We start from the raw sequence: 12734 nt of genomic DNA, 5'->3' as shown, positions 1-12734 counted from the left end.
GGAGGGACTCGGGACTGTGGCGGACAGCGTGGCCTGAGAAGGAAGGGTCCTGACACCCAGGCAGGGGCGGCGTCCTGAGAGAAGGGGGCTGGACCTGCTCCCAGGGGCCAGAGCAGAGCGAGGCCACTGTGTGGGTTCCGTTAACCCTGGCCCCATGTCCTCCCCCTCCCCCAGATGTGGACGAGTGCCAGGTGCACAACGGCGGCTGCCAGCACCGGTGTGTGAATACCCCAGGCTCCTACTTCTGCGAGTGCAAGCCCGGCTTCCGTCTCCATGCGGACGGCAGGACCTGCCTGGGTAAGCAGTCTCCTAACCTCAGCCGTCGCCCCACCCTTCTGGGTGTGCTCAGGTTTAGGGGGTCCCTGCACTCCTGCACTGATGGGCCCCTTGGGGCCTGTCTGCTCAGAGCAGCCACCGTTACAGTGGCTCCATCCTGCCAAGCGTGGCATGCCAAGGGGCCCTCGCCACCCATCGTGGGCCCTTGCCAGCACCACTTGCATGAGGTCACCGGCACCCAGGTGGTGAAAGAACGTGTCCTGGGCCCAGGGGTCTACACTGAGGCCGAACCCTGGGCCCCTGGGTGCTGTGACCTGGGCTGAGCACCCTCAGCGGTCACAGCTGAGTCTGGCCAGGATGCCAAGGCCACTTCCCAGGGGACTCCCACAGTGGGGAGGAGCCCTGGGCCGCCATCCCCTCCAGGGCCCTCTGCTGCAGAGGCTGAGGACATCCTTCTACAGGGACGCAGGTCCGGCTGTGCTGCCCCAAATGGGGAGACTTGGTGCCTGCTGGGTGGTGGTGGGGGTGCCCTGCCTGGGGCAGGGGCAGTGCAGGGTTGCTGTTGGTCTGCAGAGCTGGGTTTCCTGGGCTCAGGTCCCCCATCCCAGTCTTGGAGAGCCTGGGAGTGGGGCTGCAGCAGGCGGGGAAGGGGTAACCGAGAGGTAGGGTATTAACCCTCACTTCCTCTGTGGGGTCTTTTTGCTGTGGGGATGGGCTTGATGGGGGTGCCTGAGGCCACTGATGGCCACCCCTGCCAGCATGGTTGGCTCCAAGGAAAGAAGGGGAGCGTGGGTGCCCACTGGGCAGAGGGTAGAGTGTAGAGTCCAGAAGTCTGGGTGTGGAGCAGAGGGCGTCCACTGCCCTTGTCCCCCCTGACTCCGGCTGCTCTGGACACAGGTGTTGCAGACACAAACTGCTCCTTCCTGCTGGCCGCTCAGTCCAGGAGACTGCTTGGGGATTGTTCTCTGGGGGCTGGGCTGGTGGTCACCCTCCCTGGCCAGGGCTCTCTCCCAGTCTGTGGCAGGGAGCCCCTTCTTTCCACCCTGGAGACCTGGAGCGGGACCGGTTGTGCTCTGAGCAGCCTCCCTCCTTCACGCCTCGCTGCTATGTGGCAGGGCGGTCCGCCAGCCCTGGGGGGCCCTCCCCGGCAGACATGCTCACATGTCCGGGCCGCCACTCAGGGAGCGAGGCCGCTGCCCTGTAAAGTTTCAGAGCTGGAAAGTGGAAACAGATGCAGGAATGTTGTGATGTGCTTCAGGACAAATGCAACGGGGTGCAGCCCCGGCTGCTGGTCCCCGGGCCCCCTGTATTCTCCCTTCCTCTGGGGCAGGTTCTCCTCAGAGAAGGGCATCCCTGGGGGTTGGTCCAGGGTGGGCTGAGCTGGGACACCCTCCTGTCTTCCTAGATCCCCCCAGTCCACCCGATGGTGGTCTTCACTGAGCTGCCAGAATGGGTAAACAGCACGCAAAGGGGAGGGTGCCTGTCAGGGTTTTGGGAGGATTGTGGTGATCTCTAAGAGTGGCCTTGAGCTGCTGGCTTCGGGCTGCCCAGGAGGAATACCCCGCTCCTGGAGGGGGATAGCCTCCTTTGGGCAGCCCAGGAGGAATACCCCGCTACTGGAGAGGGATAGCCTCCTTCGGGCAGCCCAGGAGGAAAGCCTTGCTGCTGGTCCCCTAGCCCAGCCCAGCCCATCACCATGCTGGAGCCCCTCCCTGGGAGACGCCTGGGCTTGGGGCTCCCGAAGTCTCCACCTGTGGCATTTGCTTACATCATCGACTCAAAGGACATGAGTTTGAACAAACTCCGGGAGGTGGTGAAGGACGGGGAAGCCTGGTGTGCTGCAGTCCCTGGGGTCGCAAAGAGTTGGACACGATTGAGCGACTGAAAAACATGAACAACACAGGGTCTTCTAAAGACCTGATGCCAGGGCCCCCAGTACGGTCTGCACAGCCTGGTATGAGGCTGCTGGGACCTTACCACCCCCTCTGTCTACCACCATCAACTCTGTACCCCCAGACTGTACAGTCCCCAGGACCTCAGGAGGTCTGCAGCTCTCTTGGATGCTTGTGCCCACCTCCTGGCCACCCATCTCCTGGCTGCTCCCACCAAAGGGGGCAGGTGAAATACCCACATTATGCAACTTCCAATCTCAGCAGAAATACACGCCACATCCCCTGCACACACTCACTCACACTCACGCACACCTGTGGGCAGATTCCAAGTATCTGGAATTCCTGGGAGCTGACACTGGCAGGCCGACCACCAGGTCTTCTGGGAGTGATGTGGGTTTGTCAGCCCGGGTCTGTTGGGGGCTGCTTTCCCTGTGGGGGGGCCTGGGCTTTGCTGACAAGTTTCCAGAGCAGATAGGGGTCTCCTGGGGACTTTCTCCCAGGCAGAGCAGGAAGCAGTTGCTCTAGGGGCACCCTGCCCTTCTCCCTGAAGGGCCCCTTTGGGTTGCAGAGGGACCCTCCCCGGCAGCAAAGCACCTGACCTATGGCCCTGGGGTAGGTAGGGCGGCCGAACACCAGATGAGGTGCTCCAGGTGGGGCCCAGTGAAAGGCACTGCCTGGGCCCTGCCAGGCTGCTGGTGCTCCCTGCTGCTTTGCTGAGAGGTGTGGGCCCTCCCTGCTTCTCCTCCAGGACTCCCAGAGCGCAGGGCATGGGGAAGAGCTAGTGGCCTTGTCTGAGGTTCACAGTGGGGGCACCCTCTGGGCCCAGCCCAGCCTAGGGTCTCAGCAGACATTGATGAGAAGATGAGTGTAGGACTGGGCCCCTCCCCAGTTGTCCCCGCCCCCACGCAGGCCAGCTGCAGGCAGGCTGCACAACTAGAGCACAGCTGCCCTGGACCCCCGCCCTGGGGCCTGCTGGGATCCTCTGGGCAAGGGAGGGGTGCTCTGAGCTCTCCTGGGACTGACAGGGCAGGCAGGGAACAGGTCCGGGCACCCCTCCCTTCAGCAGCTTGGAATGAGGGCTATGGAAATGCTGGAGGGTGAGAGTAAAGAAGGTGCCCACGGGGATGTGACAGCTCTTCCTCCATACAGGGCGAGAAGGCCCTACGTGCTGGGAGCTCTCAGGTTGGTGCCACTTCATGGCACCTAGGGGTCTGGGAAGTCTTCAAAGGTGTTTATGCTTAAGGGGGCCCTTGCAACAGACAAGGGGAGACCTGAAACACTCTTTCAAGTTGCTTTAGAGGCAGGGAGAAGTCAGAAAGCACATAGTCTTCCTGCGCCCCCTCCCTTATAAAAGGCTCCTTGCAAATAACAGACAAAAAGTTTCCATTTTTAAAGTGAAGATTTGCAGAAAGGATCTTACCATCAGCCTCAAAGCCCCTGAGTGCCTCAAGTCTAACCTTGGCCGCTCTTGTCCAGCCCGACCCCAAGAGAAAGAAGCAGAAGCAGTCTGGTGTCCTGGGTGCTCCACCTCCAGGGAGCCCCCTGGGTTTGTCCCCACCCCCGCCCCACCAGGCTCTGGGGTGGGAAGAGGTGGGCAGAGAGAGGCCCAGGCTGGTCCAGCCTGCTTCTCACCCTCAGGGCTGAGGAACTGGCCTCCGTCCTTCCCCAAACTGTGGGAAACAGAGCTGCAGAGAGCTGTGCTGGGCGGTGAGCCTGGGGTTGCCTGTTCTTTTCTGTGCCATGCTGCACTGCGCCCAGTGTAGACCCATAGAGACCCGCTCCGGGTCTTTGGGAAACCCTCCTCCTCTAGGCTAGGGTGACTTCTGCCCAGAGGTCCCTCCTGGACCCTGGCCTTTAACGTCCCCCATGGTGAGCAGCATGCCCAGTCTGAGGGCCACGATGTCACTGGTTCAATGAGCAGAGGGGTCCCTCTGACACCCCGGGGCCAGCCCCTGGGGAGAGGCAGGTCCCCTCCTTCTCCCCTCAGCCTCAGGCCTGTTGAGTCTTTTGGATGGACACTGTGGGGAGGATTCTGCTGTCAGCCTGCACCCCTGGTGGTCTGGAGTCAGATGGGCCCCACCGTAAGAGCCCCTGGAGGAGGAAATGGCAACCCACTTCAGCATTCTTGTTTGGAGAGTCCCGTGGACAGAGGACCTGAAAGGCTACAGTCCACGGGGCTGCAAAGAGTCAGACACGACTGAGCAACTGAGTGCACACACAGTGCCCACAGAACGGGGAGGGCCTTCCTGCACCCCGCCTGCCTTTGGGGTTCTCCCCAAGTGGCCTCAGGGCAGATGCTTCCCCAGGTCTGGGTCTCCCCGGTGAGGGGACAGCAAGGGTCTACACAGGGCCCCACAGCCTGCTGTCCCCCGACTCCTTGGCAGGGAGGCTGCCAGGGCCCCTGGAGGCTTCGTTGGCAAAGCCGCAGGCAGCAGAGGGGTGGAGACTGCTGGGCTCTTCGGCAGAGCTCATCCCTGCAAACCACAGAAGCAGTTCTGGGCACGTTTTCAAGTCACCTCCAGGTCCAAAATGGGCTGCAGTTTCTGAAAGGAAGCGTGCCTTCCCAGCCCCAAGGGGCCGCTGAGTCTGAATGGGGAGCAGGAAGGGCCACCCTGCCCAAGGCCACCCTGGGAGGTCACCGCTGTGCCTGAAACCAGGCCCTGTATCTGCAGGCTGTCAGTGCCCTGGGGGGACGGGAGGGTCACACCCCGACCTGGGGAAGCCAACGCAGTGGCCACAGACCCTGGGCTGGATGCAGAGATGCTGTGGGGAAGCAGGGGCAGACTGGGGCCTCAGGAGGTGGGGGCTTAGAGTCAGAGTTTATGAGGGCAGAACCTAGCGGGGAGCACAGCGTGGGAGTGGGGAGAGGTGTGAGAGTGTGGATGACCTTGGAATGTGCACCAGGGGCTGCAGAGCCAGGTCCTCACCTGCGAGTGCATGTCCTGAGGTGGGCGGGCTGGGCGGGGCGGCTGTAGGGCCTGGGTCCAGGCTTTGCTGCTTTCTCTGGCCAGGCCTGGAGAGTGTGGGTGCTGGGCAGTGCACAGTCTGTGATGTGGGTGCTGGTGGGTGGGAGGGAGCGTGGCCCGTGGGTGGGAGCAGCTGAATCTGTGCTGCAGGGGAACAGTGCCCCTGGGCGGTGTGGAGGCCCCAGCAGAGGGTCGAGGATGGGGCAGGACGCACAAGGCCAGGCTGTAGGCAAACTGTGAGCTGCCAAGGGGGACAGGACAGGCCAAGCCCACATGAGTCTCCCCCACTGGCTGAGCCGGCGGGCCACCCCTTGTTGGTCCCCCCATCCTGGCCCTGTGACCAACAGAGGGATTCCTAGAAGGATGGGTTGTACATATATGCTGACCACACGTGGTGTGAGGCTCTTGGGACCTGGAAGCCAAGCCAGTCTGAGGGCAGTCATTACGAACCCGCGAAGCCGCCATCCAGCCTGCTCCGACCCACCGGCTGGGGCTGGAGGCCAGAGCAGAGTGGGCTGGTGGGCTCGGCACACAGCCAACAGGCTTGTCCTAATGCCACCAGCCTGCCAGGCACAGCCCCTTGAATGGCCAGCTATGGCGGGCCAGCGTGCTGGTGTCCCGGGCCGGGGCCTTGCCAGCCGAGCCGCCTTGCAGGTCAGCTGTGCAGAGCCCCACCTGCGCCTCCACAGCGCTCACATGCATCTGATGCTGGTCTCCAGGTGGTACCGCCTGTACCTCCAGCAGTGGCGAGCCAACCAGCATGGATGGAGCAGACCCTACTCCCCGTAGGACATCGCGAAGGTCCAGTTTCCTCACACCTGGCTCTGGGCTGGAGCGACCCCTGTTGGCGAAAGACGGAGTTGTAGCCTGTGCTATTAGAACCGGGGCTTCCCTGGTGGCTCAGATGGTAAAGAATCAGCTTGCAATGTGGGAGACACGGGTTTGAGCCCTTGGAAGAGGAAATGGCAACCTACTCCGGCATTCTTGCCTGGAGAATCCCATGGGTGGAGGAATCTGGCGGGCTACAGTCCGTGGGTCGCAGAGTTAGGTGCGACTGAATGACTAATGCTTTCACTTTCAGTTTCTGTTAGAACCGGCGAGTCCCCTGGTTCTGGTGCTTGCAAACTGGGAAGTGAAGGTGCAGTAGTCGGCTCAGGCTGCCCTAACCAATGCACCGACTGGGCTGCTTAGACATGGAAGTTTATCTTCTCACTGTTCTGGAGGCTGGCAGTTCTCACTCATGGTCCTGCCAATCCAGTGCCTGATGAGAACATTCTTCCTGGTGTGGCCATGGGGACAGAGATGGAGAAAGACTTTCTGTCTTTTCTTTTTCTTTTTTAAGCTTCTTCCCATATTAGGGAAAGGGAGGTCTTTATTGTTAACAAAATTTAACAATTTAATTTGTTTTTTTGGCTGCAACAATACGGGGGGCAGGGGGTTGCCATTTCCTACTCCAGGGGATTTTCCCAATCTTGGGATCAAACTCAGGTCTCCTGCATTGCAGGGAGATTCTTTACTGTCTGAGACACCAGGGAAGTCAAAAAATATTTTTAGTTTAATTTACTTTTTCTGGCTGCAAGGCATGTGGGATCTTAGTTCCTTGATCAGGGATCAAACCCACGTCCCCTGAATTGGATGCCTGGAGCCTTAATCACTGGACCACCAGGGAAATCGTTGGATCAGGGCCCCACCCTTATGACCTCATTTAACCTGAATTGCTGTTGTTCAGTCACCAAGTCATGTCCGACCAATGGACTGCAGCATGCCAGGCTTCCCTGCCCTTCACTATCTCCCTGAGTTTGCTCAAATTTGTGTCCATTGAGTTGGTGATGCCATCCAACCATCTCATCCTCTGCCATCCCCTTCTCCTGCCCTCAGTCTTTCCCAGCATCAAGGTCTTTTCCAATGAGTTGTCTCTTCGCATCAGATGGTCAAAGTATTGGAGCTTCGGCTTCAACATTAGTCCTTCCAATGAATATTCAGAGTTGATTTCCTTTAGGATGGACTGGTTTGATCTCCTTGCAGTCCAAGACTTTTAAGAGTCTTCTTCAGCACCACAGTTCGTTATTTCACTTCCAAATACGGTCACATAGATGGTTAAATTTTAGAAGTGCGCATGTGAATTGCAGGGGTACGCAAACATTGGCCCCCTTAGGGACTGTGGAACCCCCTCGCTCCTGCGTTCTGACAAGCTCGCAGCTTCAGCTCTGATCCTGGTCCATTCAGGCATGGGGCAATGGAATGTGGACTCCATGCTATGATTCACAGTGGCCTGGGGCCTGGAAGCTTTATCCCCAGCTCTAGGCACTGGGCATGCAGAGGCTGGCCCTCCCCTGAGCTGCACGGCCCAGCACCTGAGAAAAACTACCTTGCTCAGCTTTCCGGGAATCCTGGGCACAGGATGTGTGAGATGATGATATGGGACTTAGCTCCTTCATGGGCTGCACAGCTTGGGAGCATCTGAAACGTTAGGATTTGTGCAGCAGAGCGAGAGACATGGGCTGGTGTCAGGGAGGCTCGAGGCTGCATAGGGAGCTGGACACCTCCATGGCCCCCACCTGCCTGGGATTTCTTCCCCGGTGGGCTCCTGTGGGCCCAGTGCCAGGTCACCCCTGGGTCCGTCTCGGGTCTCCTGCCACAGCTCTGTGGGACGTCCTTGCAGCCGCAGTGTCTGCCCAGCCGTTCTCCTGGCCTGGGCTCTGAGTCCCTCTCTCCATGTGCCTGCCCAGCGCTGCCAGGAGGGGCTTCTGGTTCCTGTTATGAGCTCCGGGCGGGATGCAATTGGTGCTGTAAACACAGACAGGGCCCCAGGAATGGGCCGGCTCAGGCCACGCTTGGAAGCCTCTGGAGTTGATGTCAGTGGGTTAAGCAGAGCTGTCTCGGGGGCGGCAGGCGGGGCCTCGGGGGTGGGTGGCTGAAGAGGGAGCCTAGAGGCTGACTGGGGCCAGAGACGTGGCCATCCTGCTTGCCTCCATCCTACCCGGGTCTCGGGTCTCTGCTGCTCCCCTTCGACATGTGGCAGAGGCAGGTATGGCCAGGAGACAGAGCCCGCACTGCCGCCTCAGGTGTTCACCCCACCCCAAGAGCAGGGCTCGCTTGCCCCCGGGGGTACCCTCAGCTCCAGTTCCTCCCCGCCATGCTCCACGAGGAGAACCAGTGGGATGGCAAGTGCTGTGTTTTGGCTTTTGGGGAGCATACTTGCTTTGAAGGAAGCCTTGTTCTTGGCAAACAGTATGGGCCTGGCCACTCTGAGCCCTGAGGCTGTTCGCTTGCTCTGCGTGCGGACGCGGCTGCTCCTGGCTCCATGGGCCTCAGTGGTGGGGTGGGCCGCTCCTGGCCCCCAGACCCACTGACAGTGAATGGCCTCTCCAAACTCGGGCCCTGAGGCCCCCCTGAAGTCTGTGATAACAGCACAGGTGGCATCTGGGGGTGAATCCCTGCCCCCCAGCAGTCGCAGAGTTTAATACCAGCACTCAGGCTTGTTCTGGCCCAGGCCGATTGGGCAGTGATCTGCACCTCCCCGCTGTGCATCGTTGAAGCTTCACTGCAGAGCTGGGGACCTGTCCCTCCCTAACCACAAGGCCACTACCAGCGACTTGGTGGAGCTACCAGAGACCAGGTGTCCTCCCCAGGTGCCCAATCTCACCCAGTGCCCCCTTCGTGGGCACAGCCTCAACACATCCACCCAGGACATAGGCACCCACTTGGCTAGCCTGACCCATAAGAGGCTTGCTCGAGGTGGGCCTGAGCAGGAGCGCCTGGACCCCTGGCATCCTAGGACTGGGATGGGGGTCCCTGCCTCTGGCCTCACCAAGTGCTGTCCCCACAGCTGCTGAGAGGAGTCGGGTCTGGGTGAGGTCAGGTGGGGGTGAGGCCCCACCTGGAGTGGGCAGATGCTGCAGTGGTCTGACAGGAGCTGGGGGCTAGGCCCGCAGGTCATGGTGGCCGTCCAGGAGGCCCACGCCTGCCCCTCTGCCCTGGCCTGATGACCAACAGTGGAGTGTCTGGGTCTTCCCCAGCCCCTGCTGGCCTCCTGCTCCTCCAGGGAGCCTCACAGCCTGCTGGACTCTGAGCTCCGGATGCCCTGACCCTCAGCAGGGCCTGATGTTTTGTGTTCTGTGCCTGGGGTGGGGGTGGGGTCTGGGCTTCCATTGGGGTGCTCTGCAGTGCCTCCCTACATCCAGTCCTGAGGCAGCCTGGGCCAGAGGACCCAGATTCGGACCATGGTCCTGTGTGTCCTGTGTGTGGGCCAAGAAGCAATGCCAGGCCTGTGACCTGGACGGGAGCTGTGTTGTCCTCTCAAAGCCCCTGCTTCTGGGACGCAGACAGGAAGGAGGGAGGGGCTTGGAGGTGCCGGAAGCTTCCTATAGGAGGTGCTCGGAGCCTGCCTGGGGTGGGGCCCTTCAGCCAGGCCGTCCTCCTGGGGTGACCTGACTCCTCTCGGGCCCCCAGCCATCAACTCCTGCGCCGTGGGCAATGGTGGCTGCCAGCACAACTGCATCCAGCTCACAGTGACCCAGCATCGCTGCCAGTGCCGGCCCGAGTTCCAGCTCCAGGAGGATGGCAGGCGCTGTGTCCGTGAGTGTCCCGGGGGTGGAGGCAGGGGATTGGGGCTGGGCCTTCCACTGGGACCCCCGCCCGTCTCCACACTCCCTCAGACCTGCCCGGAGGTCCCGCAGCCCAAGTCCCTTGGCCACTGGTGCTGCAGGAGGGTCTGAGGGGTCCGGTCCATGTCGTGTCCCTTGGCTGAGCTCTGATCACACAGGGAGCTCCTTGGCTGTGGAGAGTGATGGGGCATCATCCCGCCCCCCTGGGCCCTGGGGAGGAAGCCCGTCAAGCTGTGCTCTGGGATCTCACATCTTTGGGGGCAGGAAGCTCAGGATGGGGGTACCGGGATGAGGAGGAAGGGCATCCTGTGTTGTCTCAGTTCTGAGGCCTGCCCTGGGCTTGGTGTGGGCATGCAGGCCCCAGCCCTGGCCCTTGGGCAGAGGAGACTGGCCAGGCCCTGTCTGGCTCCTTGCCCTGGGGTCCCAGGGCTGTGGGTCATGGAAGGGGGGCTCTGCTGATGGAGAAGGTGGAGCAGGCCCAGGAGACCCCTGAGAAGTGGGAATGGGTGGGGGCAGCAGGGCTGATACTGAGGGAGTCCCTCCCACCCTGCCTGGCCTTCCAGGTCCCAGGGGGTCAGGAGTGAGTGTGGGCCAGTGGTGGGGCAGGGTGGCACGAGTTCACGGGCTAGGGCTCTGACGAGAAGAGGGGTGGGGGAGCTGGCCATGCGCCCACTCAGGGCGGTGCCCTCTGTCTTCTCTGGAGTTGTCTGGGAGTCCCTGGGGCTCCCCTGACTCCTAGTCCACGTCCCAGCCCATCAGAATGGAGCAGGAGGGGTGAGAGCTCCAGGTGGGGGCTCACCAGAGGCCCTGGAGTGGGGACCCCAAACCTGCTGGGCCCTCCACCTCTGCCCTTTGTCCCCGTTCCTCCTGGCCATGACTTCAGGGAGAAACCCGTGCGCGGACAGGAACGGAGGCTGCATGCACAGGTGCCGGGCGCTCCGGGGCCTTGCCCACTGCGAGTGCCACGTGGGCTACCAGCTGGCAGCGGACCGCAAGGCCTGCGAAGGTAGGATGCCCCACCTGTGCTAGGGCCAGTCCAGGTCAGCGGTGCCGGGCTCACCTCCTCACATCCCCCTTCAGGGGCCTGTGTGTGCAGGGCCAGTTCCCGTGTCGTCACTCTCGGCTGACCTGGGATGATGCAGGGTCATCTCTAGGACTGGGGTTGGGGTGAGGGGGGCAGGTTGGAGGGTGGGAGATGGAGAGGAGGAACTCAAGGAACTGCTCCCCAAGAGAGTCTCGTGTCTGCAGGAAGACAGTTCTCAGAGTGGCTTGTTACTTTTAAATATTTCTGTTAGGTGTTAGCTAAGCAGTACCTGCTTGTTAGGGCTTCCCTGGTGGCTCAGTGGTAAAGAACTCACCTGCCAAGAAGGAGATGCAGGTTTGATCTCTGGGTTGGGAAGATCCCCTGGAGAAGGAAATTGCAATCCATTCCAGTGTTCTGGCCTGGAGTATCCCATGGACAAAGGAGCCTGGAGGGTTACAGTCCATGGGGTCACAAGAGTCAGACATAACTTAGTGACTAAACAACAACCTGCTTATTAGAGAAAGGGTTATCACTGTGACCTGAGTGACATCCCTGAGCCAGTTTCCAGGCTGTCTCTAGGCTTGCTGGTTAATGGGTGCATATGGCATCACCCCAGAGCATGGTGGGCGCAGCTTTCCAGAATGTGCTCTGACCTCCTGGCTGCATGGGCATCCGCCATGCAGTGTTAGTTACCCCATCTCAGGACTTGGGTGTCCCTGCTCCTCCCTGACGTGGTTCTGGATGAACAGCCTAGGGGAGGGGTCTGTGCCTGTCCCCCCTGACTCTTGGGGTGAATCTCTGAAGTGGTGTGGTGCCTCCAGGCATGCAGTGGTCATCTCCTGAGGTGTCCTGCCTGATGGCCATCAGAGAGACAAGTCTGTGGGTATAGAAGCTTGTTGTTCCGCATCACTATCGGGAAAGTGTTCTAGGCATCACTGCCAATGTGACGCGGGCATGTCCTGGCGTTCTGGATGCAGTGGCTTCAGAGAACCCAGTGGGAAATGAGGCTGAGGGTCAGCTTCCTTCCAAGGACTCTCAGGTGGTGGGACAAAGGCAGTTGTCGGGGACACTAGGGTTCAGATCCCCAGGCCAGTGCCACACAGCCACAGGGAGAAAGCTGTAGCTTGACCCTGGATGACAGAGTGCGCTTTCTCCTGCTGGCCCCCTGGAAGCTGGCGGCGAAAGGCCCCTTCTGTGCTCGGCCTAGATGGGGGGAGGCTTGGCAAGAGCAGACATACACAGCTGCTCAGGGACGGTGGGCTCAGAGAGGCGGAAGAGCACCCACTGCTGCTGGTGGAGCCTGAACCCAGACTTCTAGCCGTGCCCTCCTCACCCTGGGACAGAGCACAGCTCTGCACCTGGAGTGTGTTGGTGAAAGCAAAGATGCTCAGAGGGGAGCAGGAGAGGGACCGGGGCCCTCTCCTGGCATGGGGTGCTTGGGTCCTGACCCCTTGGTGGAGACCACCCCTGGGGGCTGAGCCTCTCAGGCTAGTGTCCCAGAGCGCCCCTCACCCCCGATCTCTCCCATCAGATGTGGATGAATGTGCCACAGGCCTGGCCCAGTGTGCCCACGGCTGCCTCAACACGCATGGCTCCTTCAAGTGTGTGTGCAATGCGGGCTACGAGTTGGGTGCTGATGGCCGGCAGTGCTACCGTGAGTGGACAGTGGGCGACAGCACCACCGGGCGTGGAGATGCCACATGGCTCCCCAGCCCGCTACAACTGTCGGCTTGCTTTGACCGAGGGGCAGAACTTCCTTGTCAGTCGAGGGCAGTGTTGGGCCTCGGGGCTGACTGTGGGTCCTGGGAGATGGGGGAGGACAGAGGGACCCCAGGAGGACACGGTTCCAGGGTCCACCGGGCCCAGGAGCTCCGTGCAGCCTGTTTCCCAGCAGACTGGCAGCAGCTAGGGTGGGAGGACCACGCCAGCTCGGGGTGTCACCCCAGCCCTGGTCCCACGTCCCTGGTGG

At 61.0% G+C, this 12734-nt stretch overlaps 1 protein-coding gene across 4 annotated transcripts in view; it reads left to right on the top strand.

Annotated features, from left to right (window-relative positions):
* The window catches only part of MEGF6 (multiple EGF like domains 6), a 100775-nt gene that overhangs the window by 65801 nt on the left and 22240 nt on the right, over positions 1-12734 (top strand). For all 4 annotated transcript variants that reach the window (XM_070474175.1, XM_070474173.1, XM_070474174.1 and 1 more), the window contains 4 exons: positions 175-297; positions 9587-9712; positions 10625-10747; positions 12297-12419. In XM_070474175.1, coding sequence (XP_070330276.1) covers positions 175-297; positions 9587-9712; positions 10625-10747; positions 12297-12419 — 495 coding nt within the window. The remainder of the gene's footprint in view (positions 1-174; positions 298-9586; positions 9713-10624; positions 10748-12296; positions 12420-12734) is intronic.

Source organism: Odocoileus virginianus, chromosome 11 (assembly GCF_023699985.2).
Source record: "Odocoileus virginianus isolate 20LAN1187 ecotype Illinois chromosome 11, Ovbor_1.2, whole genome shotgun sequence".
NCBI classification, from domain to species: domain Eukaryota; kingdom Metazoa; phylum Chordata; class Mammalia; order Artiodactyla; family Cervidae; genus Odocoileus; species Odocoileus virginianus.
The sequence above is the reverse complement of the archived record's forward strand: the minus strand, read 5'-3'. Positions and strand labels throughout refer to the sequence as shown.